Source organism: Scyliorhinus torazame, chromosome 6 (assembly GCF_047496885.1).
Source record: "Scyliorhinus torazame isolate Kashiwa2021f chromosome 6, sScyTor2.1, whole genome shotgun sequence".
Classification (NCBI taxonomy): domain Eukaryota; kingdom Metazoa; phylum Chordata; class Chondrichthyes; order Carcharhiniformes; family Scyliorhinidae; genus Scyliorhinus; species Scyliorhinus torazame.
In genome coordinates this window covers 117,507,534-117,533,126 of record NC_092712.1, presented here as the reverse complement: position 1 = coordinate 117,533,126, position 25,593 = coordinate 117,507,534, and the positions used below count along the sequence as shown (strand labels likewise).

Below are 25,593 nucleotides of genomic sequence, written 5' to 3'. Positions count from 1 at the left end.
CTTCAGGACGCGCGACAACGCAGAATCGCCGAGCAGAAACTTATAGCCAAGTTCCACACACATGAGTGCGGCCTCACCCGGGATCTGGGATTTATGTCGCATTACATTCATCACCCACCATCTGGCCTGCAAAATCCTACCAACTGTCCTGGCTTGATACAATTCACACCTCTTTAACCTGGGGTTACCCCATCTCTGGATCTGTAAAGATTTAATCACCTGCTAATGGTCGCATTCCAAGCATTGACTGGCATCTTTGAATTTGTCTATATATATGTTTCTGGAACATACCTCTTATCATAGAATTTACAGTGCAGAAGGAGGCCATTCGGCCCATCGAGTCTGCACCGGCTCTTGAAAGGAGCACCCTACCCAAGGTCAACACCTCCACCCTATCCCCATAACCCCGTAACCCCACCCATCACTAAGGGCAATTTTGGACACTAAGGGCAATTTATCATGGCCAATCCACCTAACCTGCACATCTTTGGCCAGTGGGAGGAAACCGGAGCACCTGGAGGAAACCCACGCACACACGGGGAGGATGTGCAGACTCCGCACAGACAGTGACCCAAGCCGGAATCGAACCTGGGACTCTGGAGCTGTGAAGCAATTGTGCTATCCACAATGCTACCGTGCTGAAAGCTAATGATTCGAAACAAACCTGTTGGACTTTAACCTGGTGTTGTAAGACTTCTTACTGTGCTCACCCCAGTCCAATGCCGGCATCTCCACATCATCATCTATATCATGAGAGCATTGCTTCATTACAAAATGACTGTCTCCTGCCTCCTTTGGGATATAGCTCCAATATGATATATATATTGAACAGAGGTCAGATTTTGATCTCTGCTATTGTGGGACAGTAAGAAGTTTTACAACACCAGGTTAAAGTCCAACAGGTTTGTTTCAAATCACTAGCTTTCGGAGCACTGCTCCTTCCTCAGGTGAATGAAGAGGTGCGTACCAGAAACATATATATAGACAAAGTGAAAGATGCAACACAATACTTTGAATGCGAGTCTTTGCAGGTAATTAAGTCTATAGGTCCAGACAGAGCAACTGGAGAGAGGGATAATCACAGGTTAAAGAGGTGTGAATTGTCTCAAGCCAGGACAGTTAGACCATAAGACCAGTTGGTAGGATTTTGCAAGCCCAGGCCAGGTGGTGGGGTGGTGAATGTAATGCGACATGAATCCAAGGTCCCGGTTGAGGCTGTACTCATGTGTGCGGAACTTGGCTATAGGTTTCTGCTCGCCGATTCTGCATTGTCATAAGTCCTGAAGGCCGCCTTGGAGAACGCTTACCTGAATATCAGAGGCTGAATGCCCTTGACTGATAAAGTGTTCCCCGACTGGAAGGGAACATTCCTGCCTGGCGATTGTCGTGCGATGTCCGTTCAACCGTTGTCGCAGCATCTGCATGGTCTCGCAATGTACCACGCTTCGGGACATCCTTTCCTGCAGCGTATGAGGTAGACAACGTTGGCCGAGTCGCACGAGTATGTACCACATACCTGGTGGGTGGTGCTCTCACGTGTAATGGTAGTACCCATGTCGATGATCTGGCATGTCTTGCAGAGATTGCCATGGCAGGGTTGTGTGGTGTCATGGTCGCTGTTCACCTTCGGCAACAAGTTCTTCATCCAGACACACGGAACAGCCATGGAGACCAAATTCGCACCTCAATATGCCAACATCGTCATGCACAAGTTTGAACACGACCTCCTCACCGCACAGGACCTTCAACCGACGTTATACATCAGATACATCGATGACATTTTTTTCATTTGGACCCACGGTGAAGAATCATTGAAACGACTACACCTACACGATGACATCAATAAGTTCCATTCCACCATCAGACTCACCACGGACTACTCTCCAGAATCGGTTGCAATCTTGGACACACTCATCTCCATCAAGGACGGTCACCTCAGCACTTCGCTTTACTGCAAGCCCACAGATAACCTCATGATGCTCCACTTCTCCAGCTTCCAGCCTAAGCACATGAAAGAAGCCATGCCCTATGGACAAGCCCTCAGTATACACAGGATCTGCTCAGACGTGGAGGAGCGTAACAGACATCTATAGACGCTGAAAGATGCCCTCGTAGGTAAGGGTTATGGCGCTCGACTCATCGATCGACAGTTCCAACGCGCCACAGCAAAAAACCGCACCGACCTCCTCAGAAGACAAACACAGGACACAACCGACAAAGTACCCTACGTCGTCCAGTACTTGCCCGGAGCGGAGAAACTACGACATCTTCTTCGCAGCTTTCAACATGCCATCGATGAAAATGAACATCTTGCCAAGATCATCCCCACACCCCCACTACCTGCCTTCAAACAACTGTGCAACCTCAAACAAACTATTGTTTACAGCAAACTACCCAGCCTTCAGAACAGCGACCACGACACCATACAACCCTGCCATGGCAATCTCTGCAAGATGTGCCAGATCATCGACATGGGTACCACCATTACACGTGAGAACATCACCCACCAGGTACGTGGTACATACTCGTGTGATTCGGCCAACGTTGTCTACCTCATATGCTGCAGGAAATGATGTCCCGAAGCGTGGTACATTGGCAAGACCATGCAGACGCTGGGACAAGGGATGAATGGACATCGCACGACAATCGGCAGGCAGGAAGGTTCCCTTCCAGTCAGGAAACATTTCAGCAGTCAAGGGCATTCAGCCTCTGATCTTCGGGTAAGCGTTCTCCAAGGCGGCCTTCAGGACGCGCGACAACGGAGAATTGTCAAGCAGAAACATATGGCCAAGTTCCGCACACATGAGTCCAGCCTCAACCGGGACCTTGGATTCATGTCGCATTACATTCACCCCTCACCATCTGGCCTGGGCTTGTGAAATCCTACCAGCTGTCCTGGCTTGAGACAATTCACATCTCTTTAACCTGTGATTATCCCTCTCTCCAGTTGCTCTGTCTGGACCTGTAGACTTAATTACCTGCAAAGACTCGCATTCAAAGTATCGTATTGCATCTTTGACTTTATCTATATATATGTTTCTGGAACCCACCTCTTCATTCACCCGAGGAATGAGCAGTGCAAAGCTAATGATTCGAAGCAAACCTGTTGGACTTTAACTTGGTGTTGCTCACCCCAGTCCAACGCCGGCATCTCCACATCATGACTGTGGGACAGATCCACAGAGGCAAGCTCCCCAGATCTACTTACTGCATACTAATTCCATCTTAAACAGCATAAAAAAAACTGTTTTCATTTGAGTGACTTAGCACAATGGGAAAAAAATTAGGCTGGTCTGTATGAGAGAGAGAATCTAACAAAATAGACCACAGCCCAAGAAAAGCTTACTGTTTTCAGCTATGTAAATGCAGCATGGTTCAATCTATATTTTTCTTTTCCCATTATCCTTTCCTATATTTTTCTATTTACCCTTCCTTCATTCTTCTGACTTTTTTTCCTTTTTGCATATTACTTTAACTTTTTGTATTGCCATTTTGAATCAAAAGATAAAAGCAAATTACTGCAGATGCTGGAATCTGAAACCAAAAGAGAAAATGCTGGAGATAAAAGTCCAGATGACCCTTTGTCAAAGCTAAAAGACAGAAAATGGGAGATATTTATACTGTGGGGTAAGGGAATGAAAGATGAGTCATAGCCACAGAAACCAAGGGAAAAGAGTGCTAATGGCAGCCCCCAGAGAGAATAAAAGGTGTGAAAGGCCAAATAACAGAGAAACTAAAATCAGAGGGTAAACTGTGACATATGTAGGGGTGAAAGAGAGAAGCAAAGGGGAGAAAAGGTAAGAAGAGGGGGTATGTTCCGGTCTCAACATTGATTTCAACAACTTCGGATGATTAGCTCCACCCCACCTCTACCCCTTTGTTTTCATTCCATTTCATTTTAATTGTCTTTTTCCTTTTATTTATTTCTTGTCTTTATTTGTATATATATTCCCCCCTCTACCTTATCCCCCCTCTCCTTACCTTTTCACCCCTTTGCTTCTCCCCTTCACCCCTACATCTGTCACAGCTTACCCTCTGATTTTAGTTTCTCTGCTGTTTGGCCTTTCACACCTTTTGTTCTCTCTGGGTACTGCCATTAGTACTCTTTTCCCTTGGTTTCTGTGGCTATGACTCATCTTTCACTGCCACACCCCACAGTATAAATATCTCCCATTTTCTATGTCTTTTAGCTCTGACAGAGGGTCATCTGGACTCGAAATGTTCGCTCTTTTCTCTCCTTACAGATGCTGCCAGACCTGCTGAGATTTTCCAGTTTTTTTTCTTTTGAATCAATAGAGCTTTACATAATCCAGTATAAATCCAGTGTTTGGCATGTGAGGTAAAACACTCATCCATCTATAGCCCTCCTGTGCAAAAGGCTCATCAGTCAATGTTCTCCCATTCTTTGCTTTGTTGTAGATAGCAAGCATAGCAAAAATCCACCTAAAACTATTTCCTAGAGAAAGAAAATTGGTTTGCAAATGAGGTCACAGATGAAATGTGTTAATTTCCTTGTCCAGATTTTCAACTGATTCACAAATAATTGCGATTTGTTTTGATTGAAATGTAGAGTTATTATTGTTTTTTGTTCTACCCTACAGTCATGTTGCCTCTGTTGTACATTTTGAAAGATAAATTACCAGACGTCCTCTGCATCTTCATCACATTCAGCTCCATACTTGCATTTTCCACATTTTACATGCTTTTGCCGTCTTTCTGTTCCTGAGCCTTCGTATTCTGCACAGAAATAACATTGAGACAATTAGACATTTCTGACAATATATTTGTAAAAATCAAAATAGCAACAAATGGTACTTCTGCTGACTTTGTATAATTTTGTAAATGATTAAGGAAAATGACTTCATTAATCAAATACATCTGATAACATGATACACTGTGTGGGTGAAATTCAATAATCCCAAAAATGGGTGTGGGGGTCGTGATGTGGGATTGACCGATGCCCATTCCTTCCAATATAGGTAGAATGAAAATTTGTACTGTCTGTCAGTTTAAATGATAGAAACATGCAGCCTAATGCTAAATGTGTCGTCGAATGACTACAAGCCTCCTGGAGGCTTCATGTGAGGCCAGCAGCACTTAGAATCACCTTCCTGCAGGCTGGTTTTGTCTGCAGCTGGTGCTGGAAATGGATTGGTAAGAGAGTCTTGCAACTTGCAAGAAGAGAGTGTGCACCAAGGTGATCAGATGCAGTGCTGCAGGTGGTGGGCAGGAGGAGGGGGAGATCCTCTATCCACATAGGGTCAGAGGAGCCTGCAAACACAATTTGTGAAAACAATGGGAGAAGATAGTCATCGCTGTCAATACAAGCAGAGCAGTCCCAAGGACCTGGATACCGCGCGGGAAGATGTTTAATGACCTTACATGCAATTGTTCCTCAAATACCACATCCTTACTTGTGTTATCATAGACTTTACAGTGCAGAAGGAGGCCATTTGGCCCAACGAGTCTGCACTGGCTCTTAGAAAGAGCACCCTACCCAAGCCCACACCTCCACCCTATCCCCATTACCCAGTAACCCCACCCCCAACACTAAGGGCAATTTTGGACACTAAGGACAATTTAGCATGACCAATCCACCTAACCCACACATCTTTGGACTGTGGGAGGAAACCGGAGCACCCAGAGGAAACCCACGCACACACGGGGAGAACGTACAGACTCCACACAGACAGTGACCCAAGCCGGGAATCGAACCTGGGACCCTGGAGCTGTGAAGCAATTGCGCTAACCACAATGCTACCGTGCTGCCCCTTCATGTTATGCTTCTTCATGTAGCATAAGCTGCTTCCTTGATGTATACTCTGACAAAGGACGGTTCAGACTTGGAGATAGGTTTAACACATTTACTGAACAGTTAACAATTCTCCTACTTGAGTTCGACTCTCCTGCTAATCTTGCTATAATAACTCAGTCTAACTAACCAGTCTGCTCTAATCCATGCAGTGGGTGTGATGCTTCCTGATCTGCCCCTGTCTCTCTGAGTGTCGCCTATGTAAAGAGAAAGAGCATGTGTGCCCTGTCCTTTTATATGGGTAGCCCCATTGTGGTAGTGTCACCTCTGGGTGTGTCTTGACTGCCCATTGGTCGTGTCCTATCTTACTGATCTATTGGTTGAATGTCTGTGTGTCACGATGTCTCTGGTGCTCCCTCTAGTGTTTATTTAGTCTTAGTGTATTTGCATTAACCTCTTGTGTATTTACAGTGATGCATATCACCACACTTCCAACTTAGGGTCACTAGTCTGACAAACTTCTTATTTCACCACTCACCAATCAATAATTTCTATCAACGGTTACTCATCTTCACCTCACCCTCAAATGCTGAGAACTGCTGAAAGTCTGACACCCACATCTCACAGCTTGCCCGCACAGCCAGCTAATCAACCATGACAAGCCCCATTGGCGACTTGGTGGCACAGTGGTTAGCAATGCTGCCTCACAGCTCCAGGGACCCCGTTTCAATCCCGGCCTTGGGGACTGTCTGTGTGGAGTTTGCATGTTCTCCCCGTGTCAGCGTGGGTTTCCTTTGGGTACTCCAGTTTCCTCCCACTGTCCAAAGATGTGCAGGTTAGGTGGATTGGCCATGCTAAATTGTCCCTTAGCATCCAGGGATGTGCAGGTTAGGTTATGAGGTTACGACAATAGTGTGGAGTGGGTGAGCGGGTGAGTAGACCTGGATAGAGTCCTCTTTCAGAGGGTCGGTGCAGACTCGATGCGCCAAGTGGCCTCCTTTTTAAATAAATAATCGTTATTGTCATAAGTAGGCTTACATCAACACTGCAATGAAGTTACTGTGAAAAGTCCCTAGTCCCCATATTCCTGCGTCTGTTTGGGCACACAGAGGGAGAATTCAGAATATCCAAATTACCTGTAGGGTAATTGTGTGATTGTACTGTGGGGATTGTATGATTCTACGACATCACCCAAACACATTATACCATATACAATCTATATCAATAACTTGGATGAACGGACGGTCTGTATTGTAGCCAAATTTGCTGATGTTACAAAGACAGATGGGAAAGCAAGCTGTGAGAAGGATCCTAAGAATCTACAGATTGATAAAGATAGGTTAAGTGAGTGGGCAAAAATTTGGCAGATGGAGTGTAATTTGGGAAAATGTGAAGTTTTCCACATTGGCAGAGAAGCAGAATCTTATTTAAATGGAGAGAGATTGAGAATTCTGCAGTACAGAAGGGTATCCTTGTACATGAATCACAAAACGTCAGCATGCAGGTACAGCAAGTAATTAAGAAGGCAAATGGAGTGATGGCCTTATAGTACATATCACAAAATGGCTGCGGCAAGGATGGCCCCACATTGGGGTCTCCAGTACCCTGATTCTGCTGCCTGCTGGTCGGTGGGCTGCCCAAATGGGAGGGAAACAGAGCACGGCAGGCTGCTCTAGGACCGCTTTCCCCGGTGTCTCGAGCGATGACAGTGCCATCCACATGGTTCACCTTGGCCATTACCAAACTGGCGGTGGCAGCGGACCCGCTATGGCGCTGCAGACTTGCTCAGTCAGCAGAGTGGCTGGCATGGAGCTGCCTCATCCTTTTGGGCTGAAAGGAGAAGGCCGGGGGGTAGAGGAGGTGGCGGCAGTGGCTGGGCGATGGTGGCGGCATGGCAGTGGGAGAATTGCAGGAGATCCCGGCAGCGGCAGTGAGCCTGACTTGGTCGGTAACAGTTACCAAGAGGAGGGAAGGGAAGGGAAGGGTCGGGGGGAGAAGGGAAGGGTAGGGAAGGGAAAGGAAGGATAGATATTGGTGAGATCACACCTAGAGTTATGTCTACACATTTTGTCATGTTACTTAAAAGGGACATATTTGCATTGGGAGGAGTTCAGAGAAGGTTCATTCAGCTGATTCCTGAGGTGAAGGTTCTCTTGAGGTGAAAGTTTGAGCAGATTGGTCCTGTACTCATTGGAGTTTATAAGAATAAGAGGCATTCTTATTGAAACACGTAAGATTCTGCTTGGGCTTGACGGAGTGGATGCTGAGAGGAAGTTTTCCCTTGGTGGAAAACCTAGAACTAGGAGGCACTGTTTCAAAATATATGGGGTGCAATTTAACATCCTCATTACGCCCGACTTGAGGCCGTTGACTTTTCACGAGATTTGCAACGCTTGAAACACCTCACCAGATTTGACTGAGCCATGCAAGACTTCATGATCTGGATCTCGCCCTCAAAGGGCGTGATCCAGATCTGCATATTTACAATAATCTTTATTATTGTCACAAGCAGGCTTACATTAACACTGCAATGAAGTTACTGTGAAAAGCCCCTAGTCGCCTTATTCCGGCGCCTGTTCGGGTACACAGATGGAGAATTTGGAATATCCAATTCACCTAACAGCATGTGGGGCGTCATTCTCCGACCCCCTGCCGGGTTGGAGAATCGCCGGGGGCTGCCGTGAATCCCGCCCCCGCCGGTTGCCGAAGTCTCCGGTACCGGATATTCGGCGGGGGCGGGAAATGGGCCGCGCCGGTTGGCGGGCCCCCCCGCTCGATTCTCCGGCCCAGATGGGCCGAAGTCCCACCGATAAATTGCCTGTCCCGCCGGCGTAAATTAAAGTATCTATTTACCGGCGGGACAAGGCGGCGCGGGAGGGCTCCGGGGTCCTGAGGGGGGCGTGGGGCGATCTGGCCCCGGGGGGGGTGCCCCCACGGTGGCCTGGCCCGCGATCGGGGCCCACCGATCCGCGGGCGGGCCTGTGCCGTGGGGGCACTCTTTCCCTTCCGCCACGGTCTCCACCATGGCGGAGGCGGAAGAGACTCCCTCCACTGCGCATGCCCGGGAAACTGTCAGCGGCCGCTGACGCTCCCGCGCATGCGCCGCCCCGACATGTCATTTCCGCGCCAGCTGGCGGGGCAACAAAGGCCGTTTCCGCCAGCTGGCGGGGCGGAAATCCCTCCGGCGTCGGCCTAGCCCCTCAATGTTGGGGCTCGGCCCCCAAAGATACGGAGCATTCCGCACCTTTGGGGCGGCGCAATACCTGTCTGATTGGTGCCGTTTTGGGCGCCAGTCGGCGGACATCGCGCCGTTTAGGGAGAATTTCACCCCTCTTTCGGGACTTGTGGGAGGAAATCGGAGCACCCAGAGGAAACCCACACAGACATGGGGAGAACGTGCAGACTCCGCACAGACAGTGACCCAAGCCGGGATTCGAACCTGGGACCCTGGCGCTGTGCAGCAACCGTGCTAACCACCGTGCTGCCCATAAAATGATCCATTAGGCTCATTTAAATATGTGTTTGCGGGATTCTCCCGAGGCCCAAGGCGCCGTTTAGTATGGTTTCCACAAACATGGACTAGTCATAATGGCACCTGGGGAGGAGGGGGTCTTCCAGTCCATTAAAGGCCCCCAGGTGGTTAGGAAGAGGGCAGTATGGCACCTTGGCACTCCCTCTGGCACCTGGGCACTTTGGTACTGCCAGCCTAGCACCCTACCAGGGTGCAGGGATAGCACTGTCAGGGTGAGCGATTGGGCCCAAGGGACCTTACCAGGTGGAGGGGGGGCGAGGGGATGTTCCCCGGGCCTCCACAGGGTTTGGGGAGGGGTTGAAAGGAGGTGGGTGGAGGGAGAAGCTCGGAACAGCCAAATAAAATGGTGCCCTGATCTTCAAGGAACCTTAATGAATCGAAGTGCAGCCTCGGCGGAGAGGAACTCCCTGAGGTAAAAATAAATGGCGAAGTACAGTTAATGTTTCATGGGATGTTTCACGCCGCTGCATCCCCCAACACTCCCAAAACTGGACATAGATTTTTTTTTCCTGTTAAATCACGCTGTGGTCTCCCATTTAAGACAGCAATGAGGTAGAATGGCTTCTCTCAAAGGATCATTAATCTTTGCAATACTCCCCTCCAGAGAGCAATGGAGGCTGGGTCATTCAATATATTCAAGGCTATGTCAGAAAGATTTTTGATTGACAAGGAACTCAGGGTTATGGGTTAACAGGAGGAAACTAGACTTAAGGCGATAACCAAATCAGCCGTGAACTTATTGAATGGCAGAGCAGGCTCGAGGGGCCGAATGGCCCCTCTTGTCCCATTATTATGATCTTATCTATATGTGGTGAGACACAGGGTGCGAGTGGCCTGCTGCTCAAGCAGAGGCAAAGGGCAGCACCTGTGACACCTGACGGGAGGGTGACGTTTCTTATGGGTTCTGCTCCAAAGGGCTCAGGTGAGCACTCTGATGGGGTGGCACACAGACAAAAGCTGACAGATGTGTACACAGAAATGGTTGGTGCTTGGCAGGCCTGCCAGAAAGTTTGTGGTCACTGTCACGGAGGATGGAAGAGCCAGCTTCAACCTTGCACACTCTTTTGCATAGAGCTAGGAGCACATCTTTAAAATGTGGAAGCGATGGCTTGTGTATGTAATGATGATGCAGCACCTGGTGGCTGGAAGTTCAGTTTCCATTGTTGCAAAAGCCCAATGTCTGACTATTGCAATGGAAGCCCAGCTCGCTGTGGTGCACGCTTATGCTGCTCCCATCATGAAAATGTTGGTTTGGAATGTTTGCGTATTTCAGCATTAGGACCAAGAAAATACTGTACTGGTCGGTAAAATCATCTGTTATTGATAGGGAAACGAGGTTGGGTTCACTGGCATCATAGTCAGGTGAATCACTCACAGACAGCCTGCCTGAATTGGGCTGTGTTGGTTGCCTCCTCCTCCTCCTCAGATGCCAGCTGTATACCTAGTGGTAAGTAAGACCTGTGGCCCCATGTTGGAGAGATAACATAGGATACAGCAGATCCGCAAGAACAGTGACTCACACGCTGGAGTATACTGCACAGCTCCTCTAGAGAGGTCAAGATAGCACAAATATTACTTAAACACACCAAAGGTCTGCTCAATGACATGTTGTGCAGTATAATTGTTCCTTGTTCTAATCATATTGCCCATGTTTGTAGAGTTTGGCACCTCAGTCGTGAGCCTAGTGCTAAGCGGATCGCCCTCATTCGCTGGTAGTCACCCTCTTGTCTCTCATCTTTATGGCCACCCTGCTCTGAGGCTGCAGAAATGCCTCTAAGAGGTGGCAGAATTCAACAAGCATCTCCTTCGTGAAATGGGAGCATTACATCCAGTGTTCCTGGTTTTGGTTGAGGTAGGACAACTGTTCCCTGAACACCCTAGGTAGATATGAGCTCCTGCTAGGAATCCACCCCCATTTTCCTCATCTTTCCTCTTCGAGCAGTTCGTCCTGCTTGGTGTTGTTTTTGTTCATTCTCGCAAAGTTGCTGTAGGCTAAGGTAGAAATAAAATAGCACCCATGGCTGGGAGCAAATGGTTTGAGCAGTAACCTAGAAGTGGCAACCAAGCACTTCACTGCATTTCCTGTCGGCTTCACCAACTTTAATTAACAATCCAAACACTTCTACTCACTCCGCAACAGCCAGGAGAAATCAATCAGCAACTAACTTGAATTCTGCAGAGGGAAGGGAGTGAGACAAAAGTTGTGGTATACATTGGTACCAATGACATAGAGTGGCTAGGTATCGAGGTCCTATCTGATTAGATTTAAGTAAAATGTAGAACGTTGAAGGTAGTAATCTCTGGATTATGCCCAGTGCTGCAAGATGGTAAGGGTAAAGATAGGCAGATAGGAAGATCTAAGTCTAGTTTGAGACATGATGCAGGAGGGAGGGTTTCAGATTCTTTGGACATTGAGATAAGTTCTGAGGCAGGAGACAGCCTTTCAGAAGGAATAGGTTGCAGCTCAATAGGACTGGGACCAATGTCCCCACGGCAAGGTTCACTATAGTGGTTGGAGAGGATTGGCAGGAGGATGGGCACCAGCATATAGAAGTAGGAAAGTGGAATAAGTGAGAGTGTTGGATAGTACTAGAGAAATGAGCAGTACCATATTAGATGGAGCAGATTAAGAAGAACCATGATGGACACAAAGATAGGTTTACAACGTATGTATGTAAATGCACAAAGTGTGGTGAATAAGGTTGGTGAGCTACAAATACAAATAGATGTGTGGGAATATGATGTTGCAGCAACAACAGAAACATGACTTGAAAATGTTAAGCTTAATATTCAAGGATATAAAGTGTTCAGAAAAGATGGGGAAGCATTGCTGATTAGGGTAGACATTGTAATGGTTGAAAGAAATTATGTCCTTGAGGGTGCAAGTACATAATCCACTTGGTTACAGTTGAGTAGGTGCTTAGAGTAGATATGCCCCTTGGTTCAGTTGGCTTACCTACTGGGCTGCTAAAAGAGTTGGGAATGGAACACTTACCATAATCTTCCAATCTTTCCTAGCTATGGTGCCAGAAGATTGGAAAGTAGCATTCATGGCATCTCATTCAAAAAAGAATTGTAAAGAAAGTCCAAGTAACTACAGGTGATGAATTCAGTATCAGTGGTGGATAAGGTTTGAGAAACAATAGTCAGTGAAAAAATCAACCGACACTCAAGAGTGCTTTGAGTTAATTTAGACTAGCCAGCAGGGATTTGAAAAAGGAAGATGGTGCGTGACAACCCGGCTGAACTTTTGATTAAGTAACAGAGAAAATTGATAAAGGGAATGATGTGGATCTTGTTGGTATGGATTTCAAGGAAGTGTTTGACTACAAAGAACAGGAACAGGCCCTTTGGCCCTCCAAGACTGTGCCAATCACGATGCCTGTCTAAACTAAAACCTTTTGTACTTCTGGGGTCCATATCCCTCTATTTCCATTCTGTTCATGTATATCTCAAGATGCCTCTTAAATGTCACTATCGTACCTGCTTCCACCACCTCCACTGGCAGTGAGTTACAGGCACCCACCACCCTTTGTGTAAAAACCTTCCCTCCACATCTTCGCTAAACTTTTCCCCGCGCACCTTAAACCTATGTCCTCTAGTAATTAACTCTTCCACCCTGGAAAAAAGCTTCTGACTATCCACCCTGTCCATGCCCCTCATAATTTTGTAGACCTCTATCAGGTTGCCCCTCAACCTCCGTTGCTCCAGTGCGAACAAATCAAGTTTATCCAACCTCTCCTCATAGCTAATGCCCTCCATACCAGGCACCATCCTAGAAAGTATTTTCTGTACCCTCTTCAAAGCCTCCACATCCTCCTGGTCGTTTGGCGACCAGAATTGAACACTATATTCCAAGTGTGACCTAACTAAGGTTCTCGACAGCTGCAGCATGACTTGCCAATTTTTATACTCAGTACCCCCCAATGAAGACAAGCATGCCTTCTTGACTACCTTCTTCACCTGCAATGCCACTTTCAGTGACCTGTGGACCTGTACACCCAGATCCCTCTGCCTGTCAGTACTCTTTTTAAAAAATAAATAAACTCAGGTCCTTAGTGCCATGAGTCAGCAGTGGTAACCAGTGTGTCGCCATGCCGTCCAGATCTACAATGTTTTTAAAAATAAATTTAGAGTACCCAATTACTTTTTTCCAATTAAGGGGCAATTTAGCGTGGCCAATCCACCTACCCTGCACATCTTTGGGTTGTGGGAGCGAAACCCACGCAAACACGGGGAGAATGTGCAAACTCTACATGGACAGTGACCTAGAGCGAACCTGGGACCTTGGTGCCATGAGGCAGCAGTGCTAACCACTTCTCCACCGTGCTGCCCTCTCCTGTCAATACTCTTAACGGTTCTGCCATGTATTGTATATTTCCCACCTGTGTTAGACTTTCCAAAATGCATTATCTCACATATGTTCGAAATAAACTCCATCTGCCATCTCCCAGGCCGACCCCTCAACCTCAGTTGTTCCAGTGAAAACAATCTGAGCTTATCAAACCTCTCCTTATATCTAATATCCTCCAGACCAGGCAACATCCTGGTATACCCCTTCTGTACCCTCTAGAAAGCCTCCACGGTAGTGTGGCTACCAGAATTGTATCACTAAGTGCCACATAAAGGGTGGTTAACACAATTGTGGGTCATGGCATAGGAAGGTCAGTGCCAATTTGGATTAAAAAATTGGTGTTAGAATAGAAATGAGCATGTCATGGTGTGTGGTTATTTTCAGACTGGAGGATGGTAAACAGTAATGTTCTCCAAGGGTCAGAGCTGCTTTTTCTTTTGATAAAATGACTTGGATATTGGAATATGGGGTAACATTTCAAAATTTTCCATGATTTCAAACTTGGAAGAGTGGCAAATAATGAGAATAATGCAGATCGACTGCCACAGGACATGGATGAGCTAGCAGAATGGGCAGTCAAGGGGCTAATGGAATTTAATACAGTGGAATGTAAAGTCATGCATTTTGGTTAAAGGGATTAGAACATAGAACATACAGTGCAGAAGGAGGCCATTCGGCCCATCGAGTCTGCACCGACCCACTTAAGGCCTCACTTCCACCCTATCCCCGTAACTCAATAACCCCTCCTAACCTTTTTAGTCATGGCCAATCCACCTAACCTGCACATCTTTGGACTGTGGGAGGAAACCGGAGCACCCGGAGGAAACCCACGCAGACACAGGGAGAACGTGCAGACTCCGCACAGAGAGTGACCCAGCGAGGAATCTAACCTGGACCCTGGCGCTGTGAAGCCACAGTGCTATCCACTTGCTACCGTGCTGCCGTTTGGGAGGAACAATATGGAAATAATGGCACAGTTCTATTTAAAGTAAAAGCGGGACAAAAAGAATAAATAATTAGATTTCTCGATGCTAATTGACCTCTGGGGTTAAGCACACTGCAGTGTACACCTGGATTTACAATATATTTGTATGTCTGTATTCAGGTATATTCATTGGGTGGAAGTTTCTCATCTTTTTTGCAGAGTGAGGCAGCAGATGGGAAAAACGGCATGGGAGCTGCCGGCCCCAATCACAGCTTATTCTGCTATATTGTGAGAAACATAGAAAGAAAAAATCTGAGAAGGGGCTGAGGGGGGGTGGGTTATATTCTAATGTTCATGCCATCGCTATTCCAAAGAGAACACAAGAAACACCAAACCCTGGTGTATTCTTCGCCCTACCTACTCTTAGGCCTGCAGCTGTATTCCTGTTTTCTGGCTTGGCAAGGGGCCAGCAATATGCCCAGGCCTGTGTGTTTGATTTGATTTGATTTATACATTGTCACGTGCATTGAGGTACAGTGAAGAATATTGTTCTGCATACAGTTCAGACAGATCGTTCCATGCATGAAAACAAAGAACACACAAAGTAAATACATAAACATGAGACATTGGGTGCATCATACGGAATATAGAGCTGCAACTGTAAAGATGAAGCGGAGAAAGATCAGTTCAGTCCATAAGAGAGTCATTCAGGAGTCTGGTAACTGCGGTGAAGAAGCTGTTTTTGAATCTGTTGGTGCGTGTTCTGAGACCTTTTTATCTCTTGTCTGATGGAAGAAGTTGGAAGAGTGAATAAGCTGGGTGGGAGGGGTCTTTGATTACGCTGCCCGCTTTCTCAAGGCAGCGGGAGGTGTGGACAGAGTCAATGGATGAGAGGCAGGTTTGTGTAATGGACTGGGCTGTGTTCATGACTCTTTGTAGTTTCTTGCTGTCTTGGGCTGAGCAGTTGCCATACTTGGCTGTGATGCAGCCAGATAGGATGCTTTCGATGGGACATATAAAAATTGGTATAAGTCAATGTGGACGTGCCGAATTTCCTTAGTTTCCTGAGGAAGTGAAGGCGCTGTGATGCTTTCTTGGTCGTAGCGTCGACGTGACTGGACCAGGATAGATTGTTGGTGGTGTTTACACCTAGGAATTTGAAGGTGTCAACCTTGGTGTGTGTGTGTGTGGTTAGAAGTGTGTAGAAATATATGTAGCTGATAATAAACATATGCAACATCAAAGATCTACCCAAATGAAAAGAAGAATGAAGGAAATCTCTAATGCTGTAGAAGCTGCACACATCTTTCCTCACTTTCCAAACATGAAGAGTGAAAATGTAATTAGACTGACATTCAGGCCTGTCAGGTTTACCTGCTCCCAATTTTATATCCATCAAGCACAGATCACCAGACCAAAGAAAATTAACTATTTCCCACTGAGAGCATAAGGTCAGTGAGACAGAACGTTGGATGATTAGATAACCAAACCTACACCTTATCACCAAGATATCATGATGATTGATAAAATGCAGCAGGATATGTATAACTAATCTGGCATATCTGTGCAGTTCGATACAAACCATATATGTCGAATCAGATTCAACATAATGACAAAGTATTAAGTGGCTGAGAACATAACCAAGCAGAAGAGCTAAGAAACAGGTGTAATTCAATGCAATTGAGATAAAATGCAACTGATAAAATGCAAGAGCATAAAAGGTGATGAAATATGACAACCAATATAATAAAAGCACGCCAATAAACTATGTTAATTGCAGACTGTTTAAAAGTGAGGGGTGAAGGTTGAGATTGTAAATGGGAATAAAAGGAAGTGAAAAACAATGTACATCTCAGAATACGTGAAGAGAAATCAGAATAGCTTCAACTGTTTTTTTATTACTGTCAAGCGCTTAAAATATCAGAAAATATTTCAAACCACCTGGCTGGAAAATATTTAAAACAGTCTGGAAACACTGAAAATTTTGTAAACCCTTTAGCTGGGATTTTGTGTTCCTGGAGACTAAGTGCTCCCGCAATGACAGATTCGGGACTGGTCCCTGCTGGCGTTTGAAGCACCACGGATGTGCCATTCAATGGCACATGGAAACATTTTTTTGGAAATCGAATTCGCTGGGATCCATGCTCCGTTCCAAGGAAGACCCCCAACCTGAGCACCTCCAGCCCAGCACAAGCCCATCCCCCTGATCCCTACCTCGGGAAGGACCCCCCTCAGCACCAATTATTGGAAGGGTACCCACCATCTTGTCACCCCCTCGCAAGCCGTCAGATCAACGCTCCTTGTAAATGGTGCATTCTGCTGACCAATGACTACAAAATAGCTTAAATGGCCCATGTGCATTGGTCCCTTCAGGAAACCCACTATGATTGGCGGAGCTGATTTGCTATCTGGCGAGAGGTTGGCCATGAGACACATCAACTTCATACTCCCAGAATGCCTTGATCCACTGCAATTCTCCTACCGCCACAACCAGTCGACAGCAGACATCACCTCCCTGGCCCTACATTCATCCCTGGAGCATTTCGACAACAAGGACCCCTACGTCAGACTCCTATTCATTGACTACAGCTCCGCCTTCAACACAATATTCCCAGCCAAGCACATATCCGAACTTCAAAACCTAGGACTTGGCTCCTCCCTCTGCAACTGGATCCTCGACTTCCTGACCCAACTGCCCCTCTTCCACGACAGTCCTCAAAACCAGGGTCCTGCAAGGCTGCATACTTTTCCCCCTTATACACACATGACTGTGTGGCAAAATTCGGCTCCAACTCCATCCACAAATTTGCTGATAATATGACTGTAGTGGGTTGGATCACAAACAACGATGAGTCAGAATACAGGAGGAAGATAGAGAACCTAGTGGCATGGGTGCAACGACAACAATCTCTCCCTCAATGTCAGCAAAACTAAGGAGCTGGGCATCGACTTCAGGAAGTGAAGTGTCGTACACACCCCTACCTGGGTGATGCTGAGGAGGAGATGGTTGACAGCTACAAATTCCTAGGTGTACACATCACCAACAATCTGTCCTGGTCCACTCACGTTGATGCTGCGACCAATGAAGCATAACAGCGCCTTTACTGCCTCAGGAAACTAAGGCAATTCAGCACGTCCACATTGACTCTTACCAACCTTGACAGATGCACTATAGAAAGCATTCTATCTGGCTGCATCACAGCCTGGTATGGCAACTACTCGGCCCAAGACCGCAAGAAACTACAGAGAGTCGTGAACACAGCCAAGTTCAACACGTGAACCCGTCTCTCATCCATTGACTCTGTCTACACCTCCCGCTGCCTTGGGAAAGCAGGCAGCATAATCAAAGACCCCTCCCACCCGGGTTTCTCTCTTCAAAACTCTTCCATCTGGCAGAATATGCAAAAGTCTGCAAACACTCACTAACATATTCAAAAATAACTTCTTCTCCGCTGTTAACCAGATTCCTGAATGGCCCTCTTATGGACTGAATTAATCTCTCTACATATCCTTTCTACTACTGTAGCACAATACTCCGTTTGCTTCACCAAATGTCTATGTCTATGTATTTACATTGATGTCAAGTGTACGTTTATATGCATTTCATGTATGGAACAATCTGCCTGGACTGTATGCAGAACAATACTTTTCACTGTACCTCAGTACATGTGACAATAAATCTAAATCCAAATCCAATCCCAATTTTGCCCCGCCACGGGATTCTCCCCCGTTTGCGATTCCCGATCTTAGTGACGGGGAACAGAGAATCCCGCCTGACTTTTGGAAATATTTATATTTATTTGATCATTGGCAAAATCAATGTATATATGTGTTTTTGTTGGGCTCTACATTCTTAATCCTTTGGATATAGACGTAACAGAGTACTGGAGCTCTGCCAATGCAGTATTGCTGTTCAAGTACAGAGCAAATAGGGCACATGGGATAAAATTCAGGAGAAGGAAGGTAAATGGGCATATCTTGTATGACTATAACACAGTGGGATAAATCTTGATTCTATGCAGCAGTGTAAAGTGGGTGATAATGATTAGAATAAAATTGGAAGAACTGTAAAGTGGGCTTCCGACTCACTATCAGTCATTTTAAATAATACACAATGTCATAATCTACCTTAATGAGTAGTGCATGTTTGCAGTAGACTTCCCAGGGAGGTGATTGAGAATGATAACATCTGTAATTTCGAAAATATGTTCGACAGACTTTTGGTAAGAGAAACAAATGAGGGGAACAAAAACAGAAAATGCTGGAAAAACAGGTCCTGCAGCATCCTCATTTCGGATTCTAAACATTAACTTTATTTCCTCTCTCTCTGCAGATGCTGCCAGGACTGCTGTGTTTTTCCAGTATTTTTTGTTTTTGTTTCAGATTCCAGAATCCACAGTATTTTGTTTTTAATCAATTGAGGGATATCGATAAAGAACTATACTTTTGTTTTTGAAATGTAAGCCAGCCAGATGGATTAAATAGTATCTTCAGGAATATGTCCTTACGCTCCTGGATGAATAATCTGAATTTTTACAGCCTAGTCATGTGAACAGTGGTAGTGCTTCCAGAGGTTATAATAAGAAATAAAATTAATACTCATCTAGAAAGACATGGGTTGACTAAAGAAGGCTAACATGTAATTCTAAAGAAAATTTTGAGCCTGACAAGTTTAAAGGAGTTCTTTAAGGGAATAACAGATTATATTGAAATAAGGAAATCTTATGTAGATGTGTTTCAAAAAGCAGGTGTAGATGTGTTTCAAAAAAGATGTTGCAGAGGAGACCTGTTGACAAAATTAAAATGTACAATGCTGATAGGAATGTGGCAGCATTGATAGCAAGTTAGATAAAATCATTATGCAGTGGTTAATGGGTAGTTTTTAAACTGGGCAGAGGAGCATTGAAATGACTGTTGTTATCAGTATATAGTCTAAAGCAGTGTTTTTCAAAGTGCCGGTCCCAACGCAAGGGTGGGTCACGGGCGGGTGTCGGGAAGGCTGTAGAGCGACTGGTCGCGCTGTTCCCGCGGTGGCCCCAATTGCAGGAGAAGCGTCCAACGTCTACTACTGGCTTCTAAGTTGAGAATGGGGGCCCCTGCTGCCTTTTAAATGAAAAGAAATGAGGTTGTATGCAGTCTTCCAGCTAGAAGAGAGCAGGTCATGCGCCTTGCACGTACACTTGACATCACGTGCTTTCCGTGTATGTGTTTTTGGCGCCAAATCACAGAGCAGAGCTGCTTCCATTTTACAGCTGTTGGCAAGAGGACTGTGATGATGGATCATTGTCTTAAAAGTAAGAGACAGCCAGAGACTCAAATAGGCAATGTATCTATTGGACAGGATTTCACAACTGAATCTGTTGGAGAGAGCTGCGCAGGAGAGTTTAGGGCAGGATAGAACAGTGCCAGTGTTATCTCTGTACAGAGCTCCAGGGCCTCTGGTAAACAGTCCATAAAGAAAAAAATTAACTCAGGATCAAAGCAATATAAAGATTACTTCTTGAGGTATGGTTTTGTCAATTGTGCCAATGCAAATAAGGATACAATGCCCAATGTGTGCTAAATGCAGGGAAGTACTGGCAAAAGAGAGAATTTTCAGATTTTGAAAGAGAAGTGGCGGGTGAAAATTATTTTTGTGGTTGAGACCCCAGAGTCAGTTATTAACTTTCAGCTGACACCAAATTCAAAGACTATCCTGCTGTAGTTGATCGATGATACCACATTAAAAACATGCTCAAAGCCCATGAGGCTGTCTGCATTCTGGAGTAGCACCTCCCAGGAGTATCCAGTGTTGAGTAAAACAAGTATCATGTTGCTATTGCCCTTCAACGACAACCTACATGTGCGAGGTTGGATTTTCCGTTTTCATAAAGGTGAAGACGGCACAAAGGAAGTGGCTGAAGTCTGCAGCTGATATGCGCATTGCCCTGTACTGCTGTGAACCTGATTCAAGTGAGATCTTGAGGACCAAGAAGATTCCCTTTAGTATTTAAGGTAAGCGAACGTGGCATGTGTCGCAAAGGTCGACTGCCATGGGTCGACCGGGTGGCAAAAGTGGGTCCCGGGAAAAAATGTTTGAAAAACAGTGGTCTAGGGTATAGAAGTATCATGGCCGCGATTCTCTGCTCCGGCGCCAGAGTGCCTGCGCCGGCGGCAAAACGGGAGTACTTTACTCCGGCGCCAGTTCCAAGACCCGATTCTCCATTCCTGGGGGGGCCAGCATGGTGCTGGAGCAGCCCACGTTGCTCCAGCTGCCGGTCCCGGCATCGACCCGGTGCCGCGGGGTCCGCACATGCACAGTTGGGCCAGCACCAACTAGCGCATGCGCACTGGCCATCATCCCCGTGCCTGCCCTGACGTCAAATGCCGCAGGGATCCTGGAGCCGGTGCGTAAGAAAAGAGGTCCGCAGCCAGAGAGGCCGGCCCGCCGATCGGTGGGCAGCGATCGCGGGCCAGGCCACTATGGAGGGCCTCCCTGGGGTTGGACCCCCCACCCCACAGGCCGCCCCTGGACCTTTCAACCCTGAGGTCCCGCCGGCCCAGAGCATGTTAGAACGGCGCCGGCGGGACTCGGATATTTTCAGATGGCCGCTCGGCCCATCTGGCCGGAGAATCGTGGCGCTGCCGGAGGATCGCCGCTACGGCTGTTTGCGACGATTCTCCATGCGTCCCAACGTCATGTGTGCCCGCCCGTTTTTTCACAGGCGGGAGAATGGCGCCCGGCGGCCCCCACTGATTCTCCGGCCCGGCGGGGGGTCGGAGGATCGCGTCCCATATATATATATGGACTAGGGTATTGGACTGCAACATATGTATACACTATGAAAAAGGAGTACTGAATACTGTGTATTCCATTCCAATTCTCTTCCTTCACCTAGTTGCATTAAGACACGCGTTCGTCTGTTTCCATAGCTAGTAATTCCTGGATCAGGTAGCTAGTCTGTCGCCAATAAATTACGTATAGGAGTACCGTACATCTAGACTAGGATATGGGAGTACCATATATACTGACTAGGGTATAGGAGATTGGCTCTGGAGCACAAGTCTTCAATAGGTGATGACCGTTGATCTGTGAGCAGTACAGTAAGGAAAATTTGAATTTCTTTTAAAATGGCTGTGGTATACTTCGGGTTGGGGGCAGGGTCAAGGGAAATGCCGATTCGGGGGAATCATAGATTTGAGACAGGGAAGTGGGATGGAAATTTTCGGAGATGGGAGGAGAAAGGAATTAGGACACTAAAAGATTTGTTTCTTGGGGGTCGTTTTGCGGGATTGAAGGAGCTCGGAGCGAAGTATGGGCTGGAGCAGGGGGAAATATTTAGATACAGGCAGGTTTGAGACTTTGCCTGAAAGGAGATACAGAGCTTCCCAGTAGAGCCGGCTTCCACATTGCTGCAGGAGGTGCTGACAAAAGGGGGACTGGAGAAGGGGGTAGTATCGGCGGTTTATGGGGCTATTCTGGAGGAGGAGAAGGCACTGCTAGAAGGGATCAAGGCAAAATGGGAGTAAGAGTTGTAAGAGGGTATGGAGCAGGGGTTCTGATGTGAGGTGCTCCGGAGGGTGAATGCCTCCACCTCATGTGCGGGGTTGGGGCTGATACAGCTGAAGGTGGTGTATAGAATACATCTCAGAAGGGTGAGGATGAGCTGGCTCTTGGAAGGAGTAGAAGATGTGTGTGAAAGTTGCGGGGGGGGCCACAAACCAGGTTCATATGTTTTGGTTCTGTCCAAAGCTGGAGGATTACTGGAAGGAGGTTTTTAGGGTAATCTCTACAGTGGTGCACGTGAAACTGGACCCGGGCCCTCAGGAGGCCATATTCGGGGTGTCGGACCAGCCGGGGTTGGAAACGGGCGCGGAGGCAGATGTTGTAGCCTTCACCTCGTTGATCACCCGAAGGCGGTTCCTGTTAGGGTGGAGATCAACCTCACCACCCTGTGCCCTGGCGTGGCAGGAGGACCTGCTGGAATTCTTGATGCTTGAAAAGGTCAAATTTGAACCGAGGGGAAGGATTGAGGGTTCTACAATTCATGGCCGTTATTCGTTATGCACTTTTGAGAATTGGATCACATCGAACATTAATTGGGGGGTGGGTGGGAGGGTTGGGAGGAGGGTGACTGTGCGTGTTAATGGTGACTATGGGTGATTCCTGATTCCTTTTTGTCATTTGTTTATGTTAGCATGCGGTCTAATATTTGGGGGTTTGGTGGGAGGATGGGATTGTTGTTATTGATATGGGGATTGACATTACATTCGTTACTGATTATTGTTTATGGTTAGGTGTAAATTTGAGAGAAAATGAGGAAAGGAGGAGAATAAAAAATATATTTTTTTAAAATGGCTGTGGTATGTAATTATTTTTAAGAATGTTTGAAAAGGATAATAAATACTGGTCCATCTTTGACCTAATAGGAAGGAAGTTAAGAAAGAAGCCATGTGGCTAGCAAATACAAATGAAAGTCACAAGCAAAGGAGCTGGTGGGTAAAGATGATTCACGCAAAGATGCAAAAACAAAGAGAAAGCTGACAGAAACAGAAAGAGAAACACGCTGAATTCATCTGAGAGGAGGCAAATATCTCTCTGGCAGAGGTCAGTTTTTGCAGAAATGGAGACAGAAATTCTTGGGAGTCATCTTGTGAACTGGCTAAGATGATCTAAAACCTGGAAATCTGTGAATAGTTCAGAGACACCAACGAGCTGGATGTTTTCCCAGAAGTGGCCATGGTCTGAACCGAGGTGTTATTGGATGCTCAGTTGATGAGGAACTCTGGAAAGTTATACCATCAGGAGACTTGTGACTCAAGGGATAAAGGGTTTTCAGAAATGTATCTTGCTGATGATAATCGTGACTGTGAAAGTCTGAGGTGAAAGCTGTTGTTGCATAGGTGTCCTGACTTACCGTTCATGAATAAGATCCTGCATGGAACAGCCATACATGCTGAATTGGAATGTGTAAGACATATCTTTGTTGCATCAACTATTTCAAGTAATTGTTTTATTTCAAGTAAGATTTGACTGGGAGTTCATTTTTAATCGGAGCATAGTTTTCCTGTTAATTCATATTTTATTGGCATTTGTTCTAACTCGTGCTAAAGACAAAGTTACAGAAAGTAAAATTTTGTTTGGTAATTTCTTCATTTACGGATTGGTTGGTAAATATAGTTATTTTGGTTTACCCTCATAAGAAATACAAGTGCCAGGATATTCTCAGAGCCTATACAATTTCCTGTATCTTGTGCATTTAGCCAGTTGTTGCTATCATGTGAAGTGGACTGAATTGGCTGAGATCGGCATCTGTGATATTGGCAACCAGAGGAGAAGACCAAGGTAGATCAAGGAAGATGGTTGCAAATGTTTCAACCTCATCTTTTGCACTATGGTGCCAGCCTTCCCCATCATTGAGGATGGGGAATTTTTTAAAAATTCATTCATGAGATGTGGTCATCGTGAGCTAGGCCAGCATTTATTGTCCATTCCTAATTGCCTATGAGAAGGTGGTGGTGAGTTGCCTTTTTGGACTGCTGTAGTCCGTGTGGTGCAGGTACATGGTTAGTTCCTGCAGTGCATCTTGTAGATGGTACACAAGCTGTCACTGTGCATTGCTGGTAGGGGCAGTGAATGATTGTGGATGGGGTGCCATCAAGGGGGCTGCTTTGTCCTGGATGGTGTCAAGCCTGCTGAGTGTTGTTGGAGCTGCACTCATTCAGGCAATTGGAGAATATTCAATCACACCCCTGACTTATGCCTTGTAGAAGGTGGACAAGCTTGAGGAGGCTGAAGGTAAGTTACCACCAAGGATTTTGAGCCTCAGACATGCCCTTGTATCCACAGAATGTATATGGCTAGTCCAGTTCTGCTTCTGTTCAACGGTAACCCCCGTGATATTAATAGTTGGGGATCCAGTGCTGGAACCATTGAATGTCAAGCAGCAATGGTTAGATTCTCTCTCATTGCCTGGTACTTGTTTCGCAAAAATGTTACTTCTACTTGTCAGCCTAAACCTGGATATTGTCCTGCTGCATTTGGACCTGGATTGCTTCAGTATCTGAGGAGACGGGAATTGTGCTGAACATTGTGCAATCGTCAGTGAACATTCCCACTTCTGACCTCATTGATGAAGCAGCTGAAGATGTTTGGGCCTAGGACATAAGCCTGAGGAACTCCTGCAGTGATATCCTGGAACTGAGATGATTGACATCCAACAACCACAACCAACTTCTTTTGTGTTAGGTATCACTCTAATCAGTGGAGCGTCTTTCTGTTTATTCCCATTTACTCCAGTTTTGCTCGGGCTCCTTGATGCCATACTCGGTCAAATGCTGCAATGCTGTTGAGGGCAGTGACTCTCACTTCACTCAGCTCATACAGCACAGAAAAGGCCCTTCGGCCCATCACGTTTGCACCGTTCAAAAACAACCAACTAACCATTCTAATCCCATTTTCCAGCACTTGGCCCATGAGCCTTGTATGCCCTGGGATTGCAAGTGCACATCTAATACTTCTTAAGTTAATAACGGTCACTGCCTCCACCATCCTTTCAGACAGCAAATTCAAAACACCCACCACCCTCTGGGTAAAAAGGTTTTTCCTCACCTCCCCTCTAAATCTTCTGCCCCTTAGCTTAAATCTGTGCCCCATGGCCATTGACTCATCCACCTGTCATGATATCCACATCAGCATATCATAGTGCAAGCACACACACTGATGGACAGGCAGTTGAACCAACCAGCACACACATAACATCACAGCCAATCACCAGTGAGGGCACACGCACTATAAAACAGTGAACACCACAGTTCCCGCTCATTCTACCAGGAGATGGCTCAGAGCACAGAGCTCACAGCGTGCCACTCAGACATAGACTATGTGTTGAGTGCCTCACTAAGATAGTGATAGGGCTGGGTCCACAGGTTAGCTGGTGAAGCACGTACCCAAGCCAGCAGTTAGTTGTTACCGTTGTTTAGACAATAAAACAGAGCTGTACCATCTACAGCTGTGTTGGATCATTTGTGCATCAGAACATCCAACACGA

At 46.3% G+C, this 25,593-nt stretch overlaps 1 protein-coding gene across 1 annotated transcript in view; it reads right to left on the bottom strand.

Annotated features, from left to right (window-relative positions):
* Positions 1 to 25,593, bottom strand: part of LOC140424975 (tomoregulin-1-like) — a 494,486-nt gene that overhangs the window by 128,886 nt on the left and 340,007 nt on the right. The window contains exon 5 of the mRNA XM_072508717.1: positions 4,641 to 4,737. Coding sequence (XP_072364818.1) covers positions 4,641 to 4,737 — 97 coding nt within the window. The remainder of the gene's footprint in view (positions 1 to 4,640; positions 4,738 to 25,593) is intronic.